Source organism: Mobula birostris, chromosome 9 (genome assembly GCF_030028105.1).
Source record: "Mobula birostris isolate sMobBir1 chromosome 9, sMobBir1.hap1, whole genome shotgun sequence".
NCBI classification, from domain to species: domain Eukaryota; kingdom Metazoa; phylum Chordata; class Chondrichthyes; order Myliobatiformes; family Myliobatidae; genus Mobula; species Mobula birostris.
Window position 1 is genome coordinate 76834942 of NC_092378.1, and position 22790 is coordinate 76857731.

At 43.9% G+C, this 22790-nt stretch overlaps 1 protein-coding gene and 1 pseudogene across 3 annotated transcripts in view; both read left to right on the top strand.

Annotated features, from left to right (window-relative positions):
• LOC140202842 (arf-GAP with SH3 domain, ANK repeat and PH domain-containing protein 1-like) overlaps positions 1 to 22790 on the top strand; it is a 531099-nt gene that overhangs the window by 384501 nt on the left and 123808 nt on the right. For all 3 annotated transcript variants that reach the window (XM_072268282.1, XM_072268281.1, XM_072268284.1), the window contains 2 exons: positions 1609 to 1742; positions 14688 to 14779. In XM_072268282.1, coding sequence (XP_072124383.1) covers positions 1609 to 1742; positions 14688 to 14779 — 226 coding nt within the window. The remainder of the gene's footprint in view (positions 1 to 1608; positions 1743 to 14687; positions 14780 to 22790) is intronic.
• On the top strand, positions 3569 to 4206 carry LOC140203398 (bifunctional methylenetetrahydrofolate dehydrogenase/cyclohydrolase 2, mitochondrial pseudogene; annotated as a pseudogene).

Consider the following 22790-nt stretch of genomic DNA (forward strand, 5'->3'; position numbering starts at 1 on the left):
CCTTCGTACCTCATCTTTTCCCCTTTTTTTAGTTATCTTCTGTTGCTCCTTAAAAGTCTCCCAATCCTCTGGCTTCCCACTCATCCTCGCTATGTTATACTTGCTCTCTTTTATTTTTATACTCTCCTTGACTTCCTTTGTCATCCACGGTCGCCCCTTACTTCCCTTAGAATTTTTCTTCCTCTTTGGAACGAACTGATCCTGTACCCTCTATTATTCCTAGAAATACCTGTCATTGTTGTTCCACTGTCATCCCTGCTAGGGTATCTTTCCAGGCAACTTTGGCCAGCTCCTCCCTCATGGGTCCATAGTCCCCTTTGTTCAACTGTAATACTGACACTTCCAATCTTCCCTTCTCCCTCTCAAATTGTAGATTAAAACTTATCATATTATGGTCACTACCTCCTAATGGCTCCTTTACCTCGAGTTCCCTTATCAAATCTGGCATTACACAACACTAAATGCAGAATTGCCTTCTCCCTGGTAGGCTCTAATACAAGCTACTCTAAAAATCCATCTCTGAGGCATTCCACAAACTCCCTTTCTTGGGGTCCAGTACCAACCTGATTTTCCCAGTCTACATGCATGTTGAAATCCCCCATAACAACCATAGAATTACCTTTGCGACATGCCAATTTTAACTCTTGATTTAACTTGCACTCTATATCCAGGCTACTGTTTGGGGGCCTGTAGATAAATCCCATCAGGGTCTTTTTGCCCTTACAGTTTCTCAGTTCTATCCATACTGACTCTACATCTCCTGATTCTATGTCCCCCCTCGCAAGTGACTGAATTTCATTCCTCACCAACAGAGCCAGCCCACCCCCTCTGCCAACCTGTCTGTCCTTTCGATAGGATATATATCCCTGAATATGCGGAATTAACATATGAGGAATGTTCGACCGCTCTTGGACTGTACTCCTTGGAGTTTAGAAGAATGAGGGGGGACCTCATAGAAACATTCTGAATGTTAAAAGGCATGGACAGAGTGAATGTGGCAAAGTTGTTTCCCATGGTGGGGGAGTCTAGTACGAGAGGGCATGACTTAAGGATTGAAGGGCGCCCATTCAGAACAGAGATGCGAAGAAATTTTTTTAGCCAGAGGGTGGTGAATCTGTGGAATTTGTTGTGACGGGTGGCAGTGGAGGCCAAGTCATTGGGTGTATTTAAGGCAGAGATTGATAGGTATCTGAGTAGCCAGGGCATCAAAGGTTATGGTGAGAAGGCGGGGGAATGGGACTAAATGGGAGAATGGATCAGCTCATGATAAAATGGTGGAACAGACTCGATGGACTGAATGGCTGACTTCTGCTCCTTTGTCTTATGGTCTAAGTCTAGCTTCTTCAGTTTCTCTGCTAACAAGCAACTCGCTGATGGGGTAGATCTACAATATTTTAACTCGTTAATGTCCAGCAGGGTGTTGCAATTGTAAAAAAAAATGTTTAAAAAAGACATTATCACCTTTGGTTTGCCTCGTAGAGGCTGCTGCATCTGAGCATGCCGCCATCTTACCAGAAGTTATTTATTTCCAATAATTTACATATATTCTCTTATTATTTTGGAGGAAGGATTTGTTTTACAATGAATACTTTTTATGTATTTGTACAGATCCAACTTGGCTGTCAACCAACCTAGGAATTTTGACATGTATAGAATGTTCAGGAATACACCGAGAAATGGGAGTACATATTTCGAGAATACAATCACTAGAACTGGATAAATTAGGAACCTCTGAACTCTTGGTAAGTTATGGCAATTATGATATATTCTAAAATGTATTAGTGTGCCAATGTTTTGGCATATGTGGTCTTTTTTCCAGTATTAATAGGTTCAATAGGAATATTTAATGTCAAAGAAATGTATACAATATACATCCTGAAATTCTTTTTTTTCGTAAACATCTGTGAAAACAGAGTGCCCTGAAGAATAAATGACAGTTAAGTGTTAGAACCCCAAAGCCCCCCAACTCCCCTTTCTCACGCATAAGCAAAAGCAAAGCAACAATCCTCCTCTCCCCCATCATCAAAAAACATCGGCACCCCCCACCGTGCACTCAAGCATGCAGCAAAGCATCAACAAAGACACAGACTTGCAGTACTCTAAAGACTACTCGTTCACTCGGTATTTGACATATCACAGGCCCCCTCTCTCTCCCTAATAAGGAAAAAAGAGATATCCCCGTTTCACAGTGAAAGGGGAGACATAACAAAACAACTCTGCTGACTTATGGTGTTAAAAGTCTGTTGCGTCGTATTCTCCAAGCTCTGTGCCCAAAGAACCTGGGTCTCTGGGCACAGCCAGCAGCCAGCTCGCTGCTTTTGATCTTTTGTGTACTCCCATAACACAGGCGGTGGTACTGACCTTGAATCTGCCCGCCTCCAGAGCTATGAAAATCCGGCACCCTGAAGGCACGCTCGTCTTCCAGGCTGCATCCTTGTCATATCGAAAAGCGGCCAGTCGTGACACCGTGAGAGTGGGTCCTATTTCCGCAAAGAACCAAAATCAGTATGTAACTCCAGGTCAGGGTCTTCAAAAGAACCTTGAAAGGGAAAAAAAAGATATTAAAGATAGAAATGGAGCTGTTTCTGAAGATGCAAGCAAAGGAGTCGCTGTTAGCCACCATCAACCTCCTAAGCTCTGCCTAGACAAACTTTGTAGACAAAATTGTTGGCCATCTCTCCTGTGAATTGTTCTGCATCCTGCCCCACATTCAGATTTAGTAAGGGGCATGTAATGCTGGCTAATACGTTACCACCATTGTTCGGGTATTAGCCAAGACGGATTTCTACAAATTAAGAAAAAACTCTCATTCTTAGTCTGATGATTGTCAATAATGTGAATTTAATCTATATTCAAATTAAGATTAGTTTTATTTGTCAAGTATATATTGAAGCATGCAGTGAAATGCATTGTTTGTGTCAAATCAAATCAGATCAGTGAGGAATGTGCTGAGGGCAGCACAAAAGCATTCCTCTAATCATTATGCTATTGTGACTCCCCTTCAGTGTTAAAATTTTAGCATCTGAAAAATTTACTGTTGAAATAAGTTATATCAAAATAAGACACAATATTTTTGAGTTTAAACATTTGTTCTACATCTAAAATTCTTAAATGTTGTTCACTAGCCCATGCTATAATGGTACCATTGTTCTCAGTCAGTGCAACTGTTGGGGGCTAATTGCCGATTTACATCAAGTTCACTTATCCCTCCCAGTGTATGCACTGAAGACTCTGCTGGTGGATCAACTATCATTGAATCTGTTTGCATCTCCGTCCAGAATGTGCATTCGTTTATGACAAGGCACTTGCTATCCATAAGCTTGCTGCGGCCTTACTGAAAATCTGGCTATGTGGTGATAGCTTACTGCTAATTGAAACCTTATTACCTGAATGCATCTTTCACCAGTACCCTGCTCTTATTATTCAACAAATCTTGTTTTATCCTGTATTTCTCAGACGTTAATGACCTTTCTTCAGTTCATTATCAATTTTGATGAAAGGTCATTGGCCTGAAACATTGGTTGTGTTTCCTCCTCTACAGATACTGGCTAACCTACTGAACATTTTCCAGAATACTTTTTTATTTGTTTCAATTTCCAGCATCAGCAGCATTATTGATAGTATAATGTGTTCTGTCTGTAATGCTGTCACTCTGGAAAAGGACATAGATGGGTTTTGTATTGTCAACATTGGAAGTCTGCTTGGATCAACAGACGATTCTTCTGGCCACCCCCGCAGCGGTCTGGGGAATGATTAAAAGGACGGGGATCAAGAAGTTTAGTAAGAACATGGTGGTTGTGGTAAGGCTGAAGAATGTCGGGATGCCCATTGCCGTTCTCCTTCCCATTGATGGAAGACACGAGAGACCCAGCGGCGTGCCACAGTGACTATCAGCCACAAGTTCACACCCTAGGAGCTACTGATGGCTCACATCCTCCTTCTGGCTGATGTTGTCATCATGGATGCAGGAATTCCAAAAGTGATTACTGCTGATATGATCAAGGAGGGAACAGTTGTAATACTTTTGGCATCAATCACGTACATGATCCTGTAACAGGAAAGACTAAGTTGGTAAGAAATTCTGATTTTGAAGAGATCAAGAAGGCAAGTTACACTATCCCTGTCCCTGGTGGAGTGGGTCTGGTGACTGTAGCAACACTCATGAAGAACACTATAATAGTGGCCAAGAAGTCAGTAACCTACTGAGGATGAGCCCAAGTCATCAGCTGAAGCAATCCCTCTCCCTCTTTGGAGGACAGTTAAACTTTCTATATAAAAGATATTTTTGCTATCTGTATTCATTTATATTTGCTGCAAGCTGTCACTTGTGTAATGTTTCCTTCATGTTGTCTTCTGGAGTTATGGACGCATATCAGTAGCCACCACCCTCCCCCCACTCCCCCGGGGTCATTGCATCCTGCCGCATGTTGAGTTTAGTCATTCAGGGAAGCATCAGTTGTCCTGTTACTGCAGTATCATTCACAAGGTGAATACATCCTGGACTTTGTACATGTGTAGCCCCCTGGTAAGCCTCAGGTTCGCTCAACTCGTTGTTGTCTGCTAGCGAGAGAACTTTCTCAGCACTTAACATAACAAAGAAGCCATTTTAATTAGCCTACGCAGTAACATAAAAGACGAAACCCCTTACACACGGGAATTTCCAGTTTCTTCCTACATCCCAGAGATGTATGGATTAATAGGTTAATTGGGGGTGTGTGTGGGAGGGGTAAAATTTGGGGGTGTTGGGAATGTGGGAGAGTAAAATAGGATGGGTATAAATGGATAGTTGATATCAAGTGCTCTGTGGGCCGAAGGGCCGGTTTTCTAGCTGTGTGCCGCTGACTAATACCTTAGCATAATACCTTGTGATTGTTGGATTCAGTCTATGTACATAGAACTATAATTTTGCCTTTTACTATGTACAAGATAAATGTAGGTTTTTGCATCGATTTTTGTGTCTGGTATTTAGCAACAACTTTTAAGAACCAGAGAAAAAAAAGTTTTATGTTCAATAAACTCTCATATTGTCTAATATTATGAGGCCAAATACTGCACACAATATCCTAATTAAGAATTACAAGATTATCTGAGATCTGGACTGCTGTTTTTTTCCTTATGGCCCTATAAATCTGTGGTGCTGTCTTCAATGACTTTGACCTTACAACTTTAAATTCAAAAACATCAAAGTGCCAATTGCTCAACCACCAATTCCAACTCCGGTCTTCAGGATGGGTCTGCATGCACTGCCGCTGGAATCCCTGTCTCCCCTTTCCCACCATCACTCCACAATCCTGTCTCTCTCAGGTCCCAATGCCAGCTTCTGGGTCCTCGGAGACTCCATCTTCTTCTCACCCCACCATCCCTGAACACTCCAAACCTCCCTTCTCAGACACCGCCAACCCCTTTCCCCCCTCTAATCCCAGCTCTCATTCATGCTGGGTTTTCACCATTCCTTCCGACTTTCCCCTCTATGAGTCAGAACGTTCTATCCTCAGTAAGGGCCTGTTTTTGTTCCCCTGCACCCACACCTCAGTGAGTTCCACGACACTGAACGCTACTTCCACCGCCTCCGCTTCCGAGCGTATTTCTTTAGCAAGAACACCCCATCCCACACTGATGATCCCTCCTCCCGTCTTCAACCCTCCTTCTCTTTCTGGACACACCGCCCTGGTCTTCTGCCTGCTCTGGACCTTTTCATTGCCAACTGCTGACGGGACATGAGCGGTCTAGACGTCAACACTCTTCTCTCCCTTTCCAACTTCAGTCCTTCCAAACACTCAGCTCTCCACTCCTTTAACACTAATCCTAACCTCACCATCAAACTGGCAGATAAGAGAGATGCTGTAGAAGTCTGGCGAACTGACCTCTACCTTGCTGAGGCCCAGCGCCAACTCTCAGACACCTCCTCTTACTTGCCCTTCGAACAGGACCTCACTAAGAAACACTGGGCCATTGCCTCCCACACCATCACCAACCTTATTGACTCTGGGGATCTCCCATGCACTGCCACCAACCTCATAGTTCTTGCATCCCGCACCTCCGGTTTCTATCTCCTACCCAAAATCCACAAATCTGCTTGTCCAGGTAGACCCATTGTTTCAGCTTGTTCCTGTCCTACTGAACTCATATCTGCATACCTCGACTCTGTTTTATCCCCTCTAGTTCAGTACCCTCCAACCTACACCTGTGACATCTCACATGCTCTTGATCTTTTCAAGGATTTCAGGTTCCCTGGCCCCCATCATCTAGTTTTTACTATGGATGTCCAGTCCCTATGCACCTCCATCCCCCACCAGAAAGGCCTCAAAGCTCTCTGTTTCTTTCTGTACACCAGACCCAACCAGTTCCCCTCCACCACCACTCTCCTCTGCCTAGCAGAACTTGTCCTCACTTTAAATAACTCCTCCTTTGAGGCTTCCCACTCCCTTCAAACAAAAGGGGTAGCCATGGGCACTCGCATGGGACCCAGCTATGCCTGCCTGTTTGTCAGCTACGTGGAACAGTCTGTGTTCCAGGCCTACACTGGTGACCATCCCGCACTTTTCCTACGCTACATTGACAACTGCATTGGTGTTGCTTCCTGCACCTGTGCTGAACTCGTCGATTTCATCCACTTGTCCTCCAACTTCCACCGTGCCCTATAATTCACCTGATCCATTTCCGACACTTCCCTTTCTCGATCTCACTGTCTCTATCTCCGGAGACAGCTTATCCATCGATATCTATTATAAACCAATGAACTCTCACAGCTACCTGGATTATACCTCGTTCCACCCTGCTACTTGTAAAAACGCCATCCCTTTCTCTCAATTCCACAGTCTCTGCCGTATCTGCTTTCAGGATGAGGCTTTACCTTCTAGAACAAAGGAGATGTCCTCCTTTTTCAAAGAAAAGGTGCTTCCCTTCCTCCACCATTAATGCTGCCATCAACTGCATCACTTCCATTTCACGCATGTCTGCTCTTACCCTATCCTCCCGCCATACTACCAGGGATAGGATTCCTCTTGTCCTCACCTATCACCCCATCAGCCTCCGTGTCCAGCACATAATTCTCCAAAATCTCCACAGTGTTTGCTCCCTACATGACTCCCTTGGCCATTCGTCCTGACCCACTGATGTACCTCCTGGTACTTATCCTTGCAAGCAGAGCAAGTGCTACACCTGTTCCCACACCACCCCCCTCACTACTATTCAGGGCCCCAAACAGTCCTTCCAGTTGCAGTGACACTTCACCTGGGAGTCTTTTGGGGTCATATACTGTGTTTGGTGCTCCCGGTGTGGCCTCTTGTATATCGGTGACACCTGACGTAGATTGGGAGAGTGATTCGCCAAGCATCTATGCTCCATCCACCAGAACAGGCGAGATCTCCAGTGGCCACTCATTTTAATTCCACTTCCCATTCCCACTCTGATATGCCCATCCATGGCCTCCTCCACTGTTGGGATACGGCTATACTTAGGTTAAAGGAACAACACCTTATATTCTGTTTAGGTAGCCTCCAAATTGATGGCATGAACATCAGTTTCTCAAACTTCCAGTAATGCCTCCCTGCTCTCCCTCTTCACCATTCCCATCCTCTCTCATGTTATCTCCTTGCCTGCCCATTGCCTCCCTCTGGTGCTCCTTTCCCACTGTCTCTTTCACCAATCAACTTCCTAGCTCTTTGCTTCATCCCTCCCCCTCCAAGTTTCACCGGTAGCCTGGCGTTTCTCTCTTCCCTTTCCCCACCTTTCAAATCTACTCCTCATCTTCTTCAGTGCTGCTGAAGGATTTTAGCCTGAAACGTCAACTCTACATTTTTCCATAGATGCTGCCTAGCCTGCTGAATTCCTCCAGCATTTTGTGTGGTTGCTCAGATTTCCAACATCTGTAGATTTTCTCTTGTTTGTGGTTCAAAAGCATCAATCCTACTTCCATTCAGAATCCCTTGTAGTGATTGAGGGGACAGAGTGCAGTAGCGTCGCCTAAGTGCATAAGATTTAGTTAGACTTCAGGATTATGAAGTTGTGGAATTACTTACCTGGAAACCTATCAGCATCCAGGACATGACCTCTTCTCATCACTACCATCAAGGAGGAGGTTCAGGAGCCTGAAGACACAGACTCAATATTTCAGGAGCAGCTTCTTCCCATCTACCATCAGGTCAATAGAGGCGTGGTGCATTTAAAATAGAAAGCAATAAATACTGGGCTGAAAGTGTTGTATTTGTATGCATGCAGCTTAAGAAATAAAATGGATGATCTTGAAATTCACCTACAGAATGGCAAGTATGACGTTGTGGCCATCTCTGAAACTTGGCTAAAGGATGGCTGCCATTGGGAACTGAATGTCTTAAGGATATACGGTGTACTGGAAAGTTAGGTTTGTAGTCAGAGGTGGTGGTGTGGCCCTGTGTATAAGAAATAATATTAAAACATTGGAAAGGGATAACATAGGATCAGAAGGTGCAGAGTCTCTATGGGTTGAATTAAGAAATGACAAGGGTAAAAGGACCCTAATAGCAGTTATATACAGCCCTCCAAACAGCAGCCGGGATGTGGATAACAAATTACAGCAGGAGATAGAAAAGGCATGTCAGAAGGACAATGTCATGATAATTGCTGGAGATTTTAACATTAAAATAGATTGGGAAAACCAGGCCAGTACTGGACCTCAAGAGAGGGAACTTGTAGAATGTCTAAGGGATGGCTTTTTAGACCAGCTTGTTGTTGAGCCCACTAGGGGATTGGCTGTGTTGGATTGGGTGTTGTGCAGTGATCCAGAGGTGACAAGAGAGCTTAAGGTTAAGGAACCCTCAGAAAATAGTGATCACAATATGATCGAGTTCACTTTGAAATTTGAGAAGAAGAAATTAAATTACAATATGTCGGTATTTCAGTGGAATGAAGGAAATTGCAATGGCCTGAGAGGGGAACTGGCGAAGGTTGATTGGAAAGAAACACTAGCAGGAAAGACAGCAGAGCAGCAATGGCTGCAGATTCTGCGAAAAATGAGGGAAGTGCAAGACAGATATATTCCAAATAGGAAGAATTTTTTGAATGAAAAGGACACTGACGAGGCTGACAGGTGAAGTCAGAGCCAAAGTAAAAACAAAAGAGAGGGCATGCAAGGAAGCCAAAGCTAGTGGGAAGATAGATGATTGGGAAGATTGCAGGAACTAAGAAATTCATTAGGAAGAAAAAGATGAATTATGAAAGGAAGCTGGTGACTAATATCAAAGGAGGTACTAAAAACTTTTAAGTAAAAGAGAGTTGAGGACCAATAGAAAATGATGTTGGAGATATTATAGTGAGAGACGCAGAGATGGCAGAGGAACTGAATGCGTATTTCAGACATCCCACCTCTCCCGGAAGTTCCCCGAGTCTCCCGCATATCGATAGTGGCTCCCTGATGCCCGGAACTTATCTACAATATCCCAGAAATAGATTTTTTTGAGAGGGAGATGGAGAGCGGCATCCTGATTGGTCTCTCTTCGTGCTAAGCGTGGTCCCCAACCACTGGGCCACGAGGAAACGATATGAGTCAGCTGCACCTTTCCTTATTCCCTGTCACGCACTGTTTGAATTTTTACGCACACGAGGTCATCAGTGACCCAAGACGTGCAAAGGAATGGGTCCGTGACCCATTTGTGAATGTCCCCGGTGAATCATCCATGTCAGCACGGGAAAAAATCAGCTCCTCGAGCTTGCAAATGACGGTGGGCTGAAAAATATGTTTGACATAACATCTCTGCCGGCATTCTGGATCAAAGACAAGGCTGAATATCCTGAGATAGCCACGGAAGCACTGAAAACGTTGCTTCCATTTCCAACATATCTCTGTGAAGCGGAGTTTTCTGCAATGAATGCAACAAAAACTAAATTGCGGAATAGACTGGACCGAGTATCGCTGTCTCCCAAACAAGCCCAGGGCTCCCACTGATTCAGCGATATTGGTGTGTTGCAATGATTTTATATGTTCATATGTGGAAAATATGCACTGTGTGTTTAATATCCAAACGTTACTTAAAATGTTATGATGCAATTGACTTATCACCTGTATTCCGGTTGTGATTAACACCCCCGCCCCCGGTCGGCCGGTCCGCAAGAATATTGTCAATATTAAACCGGTCTGCGGTGCAAAAACGATTGCGGACCCCTGCTAAGTAGACCTATCAGTTTTCTGTGTGGGCGGGCTTTACAATCAACCTCAAAAATAATGACAGTGTTGCTCGCTGCACTGTTCACAACAGTGACTTTTCTATTGCCCACGGTGGGTTAAAATGTAAAAAACATGTTGAGGTGAGTTTAACAGGTGTCATTCATTTATTAGCATAGCTAACGTTATTTAAACTAGCTGGCTGGCTGCTAAGGAGCTACGCTATTGATGTCCTACTTGATGAGGCCAAACTCCCTGTAGACTTGCTTAAAGTTGTAATAGAATAAACATAATATAAATACATATTTTAATGTCACATGTTCTGCACATACCCAACTTGGTTTACAGATTAGACAAAGTCACTAAACAAAGTATTACCTACACCCTTGGGGGTCGATGGGGGGTGGGGTGGTGGGGGGTGGGATATGGGGTTGCGGGGGGCAGGGGTGCTACCTCCCTGAAATGGTGGTGCTACCTCCCTGAAATGAGTTTTTTGCAGTGTGGGATGTCTGGTATTTTGCATCAGTCTTCACAGTGGAAGACATCTGCAGTATACCAGACCTTCAAGAGTGTCAGGGAAGTGAAGTATGTGCCATGAAAATTACGACTGAGAAGGTGCTCAAGATGGTTAATGGTCTGACGGTGGATAAATCTCCTAGACATGATGGAATGCACCCTCGGGTTCTGAAGGAAGTAGCTGGAGAGGTTGTAGAGGCATTAACAATGATCTTTCAAGAATTAATAGATTCTGGCATTGTACCGGATGACTGGAAAATTGCAAATGTTACTCTGCTATTTAAGAAGGGTGGGAGGCAGCAGAAAGGGAATCATAGACCTGTTAACCTGACATCAGTGGTTGGGAAGTTGTTGGAATCGATTATTAGGGATGAGATTATGGAGTACCTGGAGGCACATGGCAAGATAGGCCAAAGCCAGCATGGTTTCCTGAAAGGAAAATCCTGCCTGACAATCTACTGCAATTTTTTGAGGAAATTACAAACAAGGTAGACAAAGGAAATGCAGTAGATGTGGTGTACTTGGATTTTCAGAAGGCCTTTCACAAGGTGCCACACATGAAGTTGCTTAGCAAGATAAGAGCCCATGGAATTATAGGGGAGTTACCAGCATAGGCGGAGCATTGGCTGATTGGCAGAAAACCAAGAGTGGGAATAAAGGGATTCTATTCTGAACACAGAGTACTCTGCAAATGCTGGGGTCAAAGCAACACTCACAACACGCTGGAAGAACTCAGCAGGTCAGGCAGCATCCGTGGAAACGATCGGTCAACGTTTCGGGCCGGAACCCTTCGTCAGGACTGAAGAGGGAAGGGGCAGAGGCTCTATAAAGAAGGTGGGGGAGGGTGGGAAGGAGAAGGCTGGTAGGTTCCAGGTGAAAAACCAGTTAGGGGAAAAATAAAGGGGTGGGGGAGGGGATAGGCAGGAAAGGTGAAGAAGGAATAGGGGAAAGCACAATGGGTAGTAGAAGGAGGCGGAACCACGAGGGAGGTAGTAGGCAGCTGGGGGAGGGGGCAGAGTGAAATCTGCCCCCTCCCCTAGCTGCCTACTACCTCCCTCGTGGTTCCGCCTCCTTCTACTACACATTGTGCTTTCCCCTATTCCTTCTTCACCTTTCCTGCCTATCCCCTCCCTGCTTTCCCTCCTCCACCCCTTGATCTTTATACTTTATTGTCGCCAAACAATTGATACTAGAATGTACAATCATCACAGCGATATTTGATTCTGCGCTTCCTGCTCCCTGGAGTACAAATCGATAGTAAATATTAAAAAATTAAATTTTAAATCATAAATGGAAAATAGATAATGGAAAGTAAGGTAGTGCAAAAAAATCGAGAGGCAGGTCTGGATATTTGGAGGGTACAGCCCAGATCCGGGTCAGGATCCGTTTAGCAGTCTTATCACAGTTGGAAAGAAGCTGTTCCCAAATTTGGCCATATGAGTCTTCAAGCTCCTGAGCCTTCTCCTGGAAGGAAGAGGGATGATAAATGTGTTGGCTGGGTGGGTTGTGTCCTTGATTATCCTGGCAGCACTGCTCTGAGGGCGTGCGGTGTAAAGTGAGTCCAAGGACGGAAGATTGGTTTGTGTGATGTGCTGCACCGCGTTCACAATCTTCTGCAGCTTCTTCCGGTCTTGGACAGGACAACTTCCATACCAGGTTGTGATGTACCCTAGAAAAATGCTTTCTACAGTGCATCTATAAAAATTAGTGAGGGTTTTAGGGGACAGGCCAAATTTCTTTACTTTCTCAGGAAGTAAAGGCGCTGGTGGGCCTTCTTGGCAGTGGACTCTGCTTGGTTGGTCCAAGTCAGGTCATTTGTGATATTGACCCCGAGGAACTTAAAGCTTTTGACCTGTTCCACTTGCGCACCACCGATGTAAATTGGGTCGTGTGGTCCGCTACTCCTTCTGAAGTCAACAACCAATTCCTTAGTCTTGCTGATATTGAGGGATAGGTTATTATCTTCGCACGATCTTTCCCCTTACTAGTTTTTCACCTGGAACCTAGCAGCTTTCTTCTTCCCACCCTCCCCCCCACCTTCTTTATAGGGCCTCTGCCCCTTCCCTCTTCAGTCCTGACGAAGGGTTCCGGCCCGAAACGTTGACCGATCGTTTCCACAGTTGCTGCCCGACCTGTTGAGTTCCTCCAGCGTGTTGTGAGGGATCCTATTCTGGCTGGCTGCTGGTTACCAGTGGAGTTCCACAGGGGTCGATGTTGGGACCGCTGCTTTTTATGATGTATGTCAATGATTTGGACTATGGCATTAATGGATTTGTGGCTAAATTTGCCGATGATACAAAGATAGGTGGAGGAGCGGGTACTGTTGAGGAAACAGAGAGCCTGCAGAGAGACATAGATTGTTTAGGGGAATGAGCAAAGAAGTGGCAAATAAAATACAATGTTGGAAAATGTATGGTCATGCACTTTTGTGGAAGAAATAAACAGGCAGACTATTGTTTAGATGGGGAGAAAATTGAAAATGCAGAGATGCAAAAGGACTTGGGAGTCCTTGTGCAGGATATCCTGAAGGTTAACCTCCACGTTGAGTTGGTGGTGAAGAAGGCAATTGCAATGTCGGCATTCATTTCTAGAGATATAGAGTATAAGAACAGGGATGTGATGTTGAGGTTCTATAAGGCACTCGTGAGACCACGCTTGGAGGATTGTGTGCAGTTTTGGGTTCCTTATTTTAGAAGGGATATACTGACATTGGAGAGGGTTCAGAGAAGATTCACGAGAATGATTCCAGGAATGAAAGGGTTACCGTATGAGGAATATCTGGCAGTTCTTGGGCTGTATTCACTGGAGTTCGGGAGAATGAGGGGGGATCTCACAGAAACATTCCGAATGTTAAAAGGCCTGAACAGATTAGATATGGCCAAGTTATTTCCCATGGTAGGGGAGTCTAGGACAAGAGAGGGCACAACTTCAGGATTGAAGAACGTCCATTTCGAACAGAGATGCTGAGAAATTACTTTAGTTGGAGGGTGGTAAATCTGTGGAATTTGTTACCACGAGCGGTGTGGAGGCCAAGTCATTGGGTGCATTTAAGGCAGAGATAGGTTGTTGACTAGCCAGGACATCGAAGGGTATAGGGAGAAGGCAGAGGAAAAGGGATGACTGGAAGAATTGGATCAGCCCATGATTGAATGTCGGAGCAGACTCGATGGGCCGAATGGCCTACTTCTGCTCCTATACTTTATGGTCTATGGTCTCGCAACTGCCTCTGCATGTATACCAACTGCCCCGTCCTCAGCCATAAGACCACAAGACATAGGAGCAGAATTAGGCCACTTAGGATCAGTGCTGGGACCCTGATTATTTGCAACATCTATAAGTGATTTGGATGCAAATGTAGAAGTACGATCAGCAAGTTGAAGGAAGTTGGTGGTAGTATGGATACCATTAACCTTCCGAATGGCGTACTTCTTCTATATCTTCTGGTCTTATGATTTCTGAACGCACCATGAAAACTACCTCACTTTTGCACTGTATTTCTTATTGTAACTTCCCATTTTTTTATGTATTCCATTGTACTGGTGCTACAAAGCAACAAATTTCATGACACTGCAGTGATAATGAACTTGGTTCTGATTCAGAATTAGATAAGTAAATGAAGGGTTAATGATTTGTTATGTGTGTAAAACCAATAGATCATGTAAAGGCAACATAACTTCATTGGACATGTGATTAGGAAAGAGGGGTTAGAATGCACGGTAATTATGGGAAAGGTTGAAGGGAAGAAAGCTAAAGGAAGGCAAAGACAAATGATGATGGAGACAACAGCCAGAGAGCTAGAAATGAACACCAGTGAATTGATCCACTTGACCCGAAACAGGAGTGTGTGGGCCATGGCAGTCAAAGCTCAAACTGGGCACGGCACCTGATGATGATGATGATGGAACCAATAGACTAGATGGACCTTTGAAATTTTACAGATGCTGTTTATTAATCAACTTCAATTAAAAATTATTCTTTTGTTACATACATTGTGACTTTTAGAAAAGACTAAAACAGAAACATGTGTTTTCAGCTGGCCAAGAATGTAGGAAATACCAGTTTTAATGAAATTCTGGAAGCCAGTCTGCCACAGCCATCACCAAAGCCTACTCCACACAGTGACATGTAAGTACACTTGTAAAAGTTAAGGTGATTTAGAAATAAGTGACAATGGGCATTCTTATTTATTTTGTGTGCATTGGTTTGAATTAAATTGCGTAATTTTATTCCTCATACTAGAATGTGATTTTATTAGTTTTAGCCCATGTACCAACTAGTTAAAGTGGTCTGAATTTTGGCATGAGCTCCCATTGTACAGAAATCTAGTTATCCTTCACTAAGGTGTGTAAGCAAAAGAAGTACTTTCTGGCCAAAGTCTCTTGGACTAATTAGACTCTGGGGCTCCGTACAATGCAATTAGGTATTCAAAGCATATTCAAAACAAAAATATGCTAATTTTTGAAAGCAATACTTTCAGGTCATTCTTTTAAATAATTGAAAACCTTACTGCAAGCACAAATGGTTAAAAATATCAGCATTTACTTTATTCTTACCTTACTTCCTTGCAGTCATAAAATCCACACAAATAAATGAGCTTGCAGATCTTACACCAGGTTCATCGAGATGCTGGATCTGCAGGCAGATGTTCTAATTCAAATGGTAGGGACTTCTAGTAAGTTCATGCTTTGCTGCTGGGTTCCACAGTAAGAATCTGTTGGCAAGTTTGGAGCTACTTTGTTCAGACCTCATGGCGAAATCTAAGCCCATGGAGTACCATATGATATGTCATTGCTATTGTTATTAAGCAATTCAAGTACAAGAGTGAACTTTGGAAGATTCTATTTCTTAGCCAGTTAGATTGCAGCTTCTCAGAATTGCCCATGATGTGGAAGTCCAGGCCCCCACTATATTTTAAACACAAGAAATTTTGCAGATGCTAGAAATCCAGAATTACACACAAAGAAAATGCAGGAGGAACTCAACAGGACAGGCAGCATCTATGGAGAGGAATAAACGGTTAATGTTTTGGGCTGAGACCCTTCATCAGGACCAGAAAGGAAGAGTGAAGCAACCAGATTCTGTCCTAATGAAGGGAGTTGGCCTGAAATGTCGACTGTTTATTTCTTTCCATTGATGACTTGCTGAGTTCCTCCAGCATTTTGTGTGTGTGTGTGACCCAATATGTCTGTTCTTATTGTCCTTACATGTTTGCTGCCATTGAGAAGGATGTACAGGATCCTTGGGTCCCACACCACTATGTTAAAGAACAATTATTACCATCAGGCTCCTGAACCAGCAAGATCAGAATTAGAGGCCTAGTGTTCCAGGTCCTGTCATTGGCAAGTCTGGAGTTGGAGGCCTGGAGCTCAAGGCCTTCATTCGTCATCTTCAGCAAGCCTTGGGATTCATAGCAAAGATTGAAACACAAAGCTTGATCGGATGTTCAGAAGTTGAGGCCTACTGGCCAGAGCCCTGAGTCTGCAAGTCTGCATGTCTACTAGGAAGTCGGAGGCTTCTGTGAATCCGTGAGTCCACTGGAGATTCAACCATGAGGCTCCTGAACCAGTGTGGGTAGCTTCAGTGACTTCAACACTGAACTGATTCCACAGCCTATAGACTCACTCTCATATTATCTACAATTCTTGTTGCTTAGTATTATTTATTTATTTGTTATTATTTGTTTTGTTTTGCATTTGCATAGTTTGTCTTTTGTACATTAATTTGTTTGCAAGTTTTCGTATGTAGTTTTTCATTGATTTAATTGTATCTCTTTATTCTACTGTGAATGCATGCAAGAAAATGAATCTCAGGGTAGTATATGGTAACACGTAATTTGATAATAAATTTACTTTCAGATTTGACATTTGGCTTGAATGTTTTTTCTAGTATTTCCGGTATTTGTTCAAATAACCAAGGTATTTCAAAGTGTTCCCATACAGGAATTTATTTCTGCTCTTGAAAATTTATAGCCCAGACAATTTTTCTCTGCATCGTCTTATTGCAGTCTCGAAATTTGAATGGATACTTCCCAAACTGATTGACTTTCCATGCCTGACTTGATTTTGCAACAGTTATGCATGAGATACTGTTGTCCTTTTTCAGAATTCCATTTGGTGTATCCTGAGAATTAGTCCAAGTTGTCCCTAAGTAGTCATTGATTCAGATTCATTTTTGTCACACATCAAAACGTATAGTGAGAAACATTTGCATTAACAAGCAACACAAACTAAAAGTGTGCTGGGGGCAGCCACTAAGTGTCACCACACATAGCATGCCCTCTGTGTTCACAGAACAACAGCACCAAAATAAGCCCTGTCCTTCCTCCACCCACCTACCCACCCATGCACACACACAGATCTTCTTCCAACCCCAGGCCAGTGTCTTCCTCATTGAAGACTGGTGCTTATACAGTTCTTCCATGATTTCCTTGCCCCCCATTACTACCTCTCCAACATCATTTTCCAGTGGGCTGATATGTACTCTCGCCTCTCTTTTACATTTCATGTATCTGAAGAAACTTTTGGTATCCTCTTTAATACTATTGGCTAGTTTGCCTTTGTATTCAATCTTTTTCTTTATGACTTTTTAGTTGCCTTCTGTTGGCTTTTAAAAGCTTCCCAATCCTTTAACATCAACCTTCTTTTACCAATCTAACTATATATTGAAATTTTTGCTCTATTATCAGAATCAGAATCAAGTTGATTATCACCAGCATGTGACGTGAAATTTGTTAACTTAGCAGCAGCAGTTCAACGCAGTACATAATATAGAAGAGAAAAAAAATAAAAATTAATAAATAAGTAAATCATTATAGTATACGTATATTGAATAGATTTTTAAAAACATGCAAAAAACAAAAATACTTCATATTCCAAAAAGTGAGGTAGTGCCCAAGGGTTCAATGTTCACTTAGGAATCAGATGGCAGAGGGGAAGAAGCTGTTCCTGAATCACTGTGTGTGTGCCTTCAGGCTTTTGTACCTCCCACTTGATGGTAACAGCCAGAAAAGGACATGCCCTGGGTGCTGGAGGTCCTTAATAATGGACGCTTCCTTTCTGAGACACTGCTCCTTAAAGGTGTCCTGGATACTTTGTAGGCTAGTACCCAAGATGGAGCTGACTAGATTTACAAGCTTCTGCAGCTTCCTTCCGTCTTGTGCAGTAGCCCCCCAATACCAGACAGTGAGGCAGCCTGTCAGAATGCTCTCCACAGTACATCTGTAGAAGTCTTTGAGTATATTTCTTGACATGCCAAAACTCTTAAAACTCCTAATGAAGTATAGCCACTGTGTTGCCTTCCTTATAACTACATCGATATGTTGGGACCAGGTTTGATCCTCAAAGATCTTGACACCCAGGAACTTGAAACTGCTCACTCTCTCCACTTCTGATGCCTTTATCAGGATTGGTATGTGTTCCTTCGTCTTACCCTTCCTGAAGTCCCCAGTCATCTGTTTCACCTTACTGACATTGAGTGCCTGGTTGTTGCTGCGGCACCACTCCATTAGTTGGCATATCTCACTCCTGTACGCCCTGCCGTCACTACCTGAGATTCTACCAACTATGGTTGTATCGTCAGCAAATTTATAGGTGGTATTTGAGCTATGCCTAGCCACACAGTCATGTGTATGTAGAGAGTAGAGCAGTGGGCTAAGCACACACCCCTGAGATGCGCCAGAGTTGATCGTCAGCGAGGAGGATATGTTATCACTAATCCCCACAGATTGTGGTCTTCCAGTTAGGAAGTTGAGGATCCAATTGCAGAGGGAGGTACAGAGGCCCAGGTTCTGCAATTTTTCAAGCAGGGTTGTGGGAATGATGATATTAAATGCTGAGCTATAGTTGATGAATAGCATCCCGACGTAAGTGTTTGTGTTGTCCAGGTGGTCTAAAGCCGTGTGGAGAGCCATTGAGATTGTGTCTGCCGTTGACCTACTGTGGCGATGGGCAAATTGCAATGGGTCCAGGTCCTTGCTGAGGCAGGAGTGCAGTCTGGTCATGACCAACCTCTCAATCCTTTTCATCACTGTCGACGTGAGTGCCACCGGGCGATAGTCATTAAGGCAGCTCACATTATTCTTCTTAGGCACTGGTATAATTGTTGCCTTTTTGAAGCAAGTGGAAACTTCTGCCCGTAACAGTGAGAAGTTGAAAATGTCCTTGAGTACTCCTGCCAGTTGGTTGGCACAGGTTTTCAGAGCCTTACCAGGTACTCGATCGGGACCTTCTGCCTTGCAAGGGTTCACTCTCTTTAAAGACACCCTAACATCGGCCTCTGAGACAGAGATCACAGGGTCATCAGGTGCAGCAGGGATCTTCACAGCTCTAGTTCTGTTCTCCCTTTCAAGGCGGGCATAGAAGGCATTGAGTTCATCTGGTAGTGAAACATCGCTGCCATTCATGCTATTGGGTTTCACTTTGTAGGAAGTGATGTCTTGCAAACCCTGCCAGAGTTGCCGTGCATCTGATGTCACCTCCAACGTCGTTTGAAATTGTCTCTTCACCCTTGAAATAGCTCTCTGCAAATCATACCTGGTTTTCTGGTACAGGCCTGGGTTGCCAGACTTGAATGCCACAGACCTAGCCTTCAGCTGACGACGTACCTCCTGGTTCATCCACGGCATTTGGTTTAGGAATATACAATAAGTCTCTGTAGGCACACATGCATCCACACAGGTTTTAATGAAGTCAGTAACAACTGCAGCATACTCATCCAGGTTCGAAGGTGAATCCCTGAATACAGTCCAGTCCACCGATTGAAAGCAATCCTGCAGGCACTCCCGTGCTTCCTTTGTCCATAACTGGTTGGTTCTCACTACTGGTGCTACAGTCTTCAGTCTCTGCCTATACTCAGGGAGTAGAAGTATAGCCAGGTGATCAGACTTCCTGAAGTGAGGGCGTGGAATAGCACAGTAGGCATTCTTGATGGTGGTGTAGCAATGATCCAGTGTGTTGTTTCCTCTGGTATTGCAAGTGATCTGTTGATGATAATTGCTTAGTGATTTTTTTCCAGACTGGCCTGGTTAAAATCTCCCAAAAACATGGTGAAGGCATTAGGGTGCGCTGTTTCGTACATGTTGATCCCATTGCTCAGCTCATCGAAAGCCTAATTGACATCGGCCTGCGGTGGAATGTATACTGTTACCAAAATGACCCCAGAGAACTCCCGCGGTAGGTAAAACAGACGGCACTTAACTGCTAGATATTCCAGGTCTGGTGAGCGGAATTGGGACAGCACTGATATATTTGTGCACAAAGAAAAGCTGATCATGAGGCATACTCCTGCACCTCTGCTTTTGGGAGACTCTATAGATCCATCCTGACGGTGTATAATAAACCCCTCAATCTGAATCGCTGCATCCGTTACGGGAGGGGTTAACTAGCATTCCGTGAAGCAAAGGAGACACACAGTCCTGATGTCCCTCTGATTCAGCACCCTAGCCCTGAGATCATCGATTTTATTCACCAGAGACTGCATGTTTGCCAGCGAAATAGTCGTTATAGGGAGTTTAAAACTCCGTTTCCTTAAACGCACTTGTAAACCCGCGCTTCCTCCGAGGTATCCTACATGGGCGCTTCTGACCACAATTGATATTGTTTCCGTCAGTTTTAAGCAGCAATAGTTTACTTAAGTGCATTAAGACATCTTTGTTGACTGTACTGACCTTGGAAGTGGTTGTGCTTTTTAGCTGTATCAAGCTGAAACGGGATTATTTAATCGTATCCATGGAGAGTACTGCTGCTACTTGAGTCGCACCTAGGCGTTCCAGAAGTAAATATGCCCTTTCTTGGGCTTTTATGTTGGCTTCTACTTCTCTCGTCAGCCAAGGATACATCATCCTGCCTTTAGAATACTGCTATTTCTTTGGGATGTATCCGTTCTGTGCCTTCCGAATTGCTGCCAGAAACTCCAGCCATTGCTGCTCCGCTGTTATGCCTGCTAGTATTTCCTTCCTATCAGTTTTGGCTCGCTCCTCTCTCATGCTTCTGTAATACTCTTTACTCCACTGTAATACTGCTACATCTGACTTTAGCTTCTCCTCCTCAAATTGCAGGGTGGATTCTTTCATATTATGAAAGAATATTATAAGCATATTATCATCACTGACCCCTAGGGTTCCTCTACCTTAAGCTCTAATTAGTTCTGGTTCATTGCACAACACCCAATTGTGAATAGCTCATTCCATAGTGGGCTTAACTATGAGCTGCACTAAAATGCCATCTCAGATATATTCTACAAATTTACCCTTTTAGGGTCCAGCATCAACCTTATTTTACCAATCTAAGTGCGTATTGAAACAGTTTTTTTAGCTCTTCCCACAATGATTTTACACCTTCCGATAAGATGTTACCTCTTTCTAAAGATTTGATTTCATTTTTTACCAACAGCGCCACCCCACCCCCTCTGCCTACCTGCCTGTCCTTTCACTACAATGTGCATCCTTGGATGTTAAGCTCCCAGCTATAATTTTCTTTCAGCCATAATTCAGTGCTCCCACAACACCATACATGCCAATTTGTAACTGTGCTAGAAGTTCATCTACCTTATTCCATATATTCAAAATATAACATCTTCAGTCCTGTGTGCATCACCCTTTTCATTCCTGACTCCCTTTTACATTGCAACTCCTCCCATTGACTGCAATTTTACTTGTTCATCAGCCTCTCTTTGCACTCTCACTACACACTGCCTCTGTTAGTAAACCAACTACCCCATCCTCAGCACTATCACTCCATTATTCATCCCCCTGCCAAATTAGTTTAAACCCTCCAGAATCACTGTACCAAACCTGTTTGCAAGGTCCCCCTCAGGTTAAGATGTAACCTGTCCCTTTTGAACAGATCGTATCTTCCCCAGAAGAGATCCCTATGATTGAGAAATCTGAAGTCCTGCCCCTTTCGCCATTCCATCTGCAGAATCATCCTATTCTTATCCTCACTGGCACGTGGTACAGGCAGCAATCCAGAGATTACTACCCTACAGGTATTACTTTTCAGCTTTCTATCTAGTTTTCTAAAATCTCTCTTCACGATCTCCTCACCTTTCCTACCTATGTCATTGGTGCCCATATGTACCATGATCTGGCTGCTAACCCTCCCCCTTTAGAATGGCATGAACACAGTGTGAGACATCTCTGACCCTGGCACCTGCAAGGCAACATACCATCCAGGTGTCTCTATCATCTCTATTCCTCTAACTAGAATCTCCCGTCACTACTGCAGTCCTCTTCACCTCTCTTCTCTTCTGAGCCGTAGCATCAGATTCAGTGCCAGAGATCCAGTCACTGCAGCTTCCACATGGTAGGTCATCCTCCTCAACGGTATCCAAAAAGCTATACTTATTATTGAGGGAACGGCGACAGCAACAAACTTCACTACATGTTAGTTAAGCAATCTCAATGGCTCTCCACACGGCTTCAGACCACCTGGACAACACAAACACCTAAATGCTGTTCATCGACTATAACTCAGCATTTAATATCATCATTCCAACCATCCTGATTGAGAAGTTGCGGAACCTGGGCCTCTGTACCTCCCTCTGCAATTGGATCCTTGACTTCCTAACTGGAAGACCACAATCTGTGTGGATTGATGATAACATATCCTCCTCGCTGACGATCAACACTGGCGCACCTCAGGGGTGTGTGCTTAGCCCACTGCTCTACTCTGTGTATACACATGACTGTGTGGCTAGGCATAGCTCAAATATCATCTATAAATTTGCTGATGATACGACCACTGCTGGTAGAATCTCAAGTGGTGACGAGAGGGTGTACAGGAGAGAGATATGCCAGCTGATGAACTGAGAGCTTGGATACATACATGGAATTGTGATGTGGTGGCCATTACAGAGACTTGGCTGGCACCAGGGCAGGAATGGATTCTCAATATCCCTGGATTTCAGTGCTTTAAAAGTGATGGGGGAGGAGGGGTGGCATTACTGGTCAGGGATACTATTACAGCTACAGAAAGGGTGGGTAATGTAGCAGGATCCTCTTTAGAGTCAGTATGGGTGCAAGTCAGGAACAGGAAGGGCGCAGTTACTCTATTGGGGGTATTCTATAGGCCACCTGGTAGCAGCAGAGATACTGAGGAGCAGATTGGGAGGCAGATTTTGGAAAGGTGCAAAAATAACA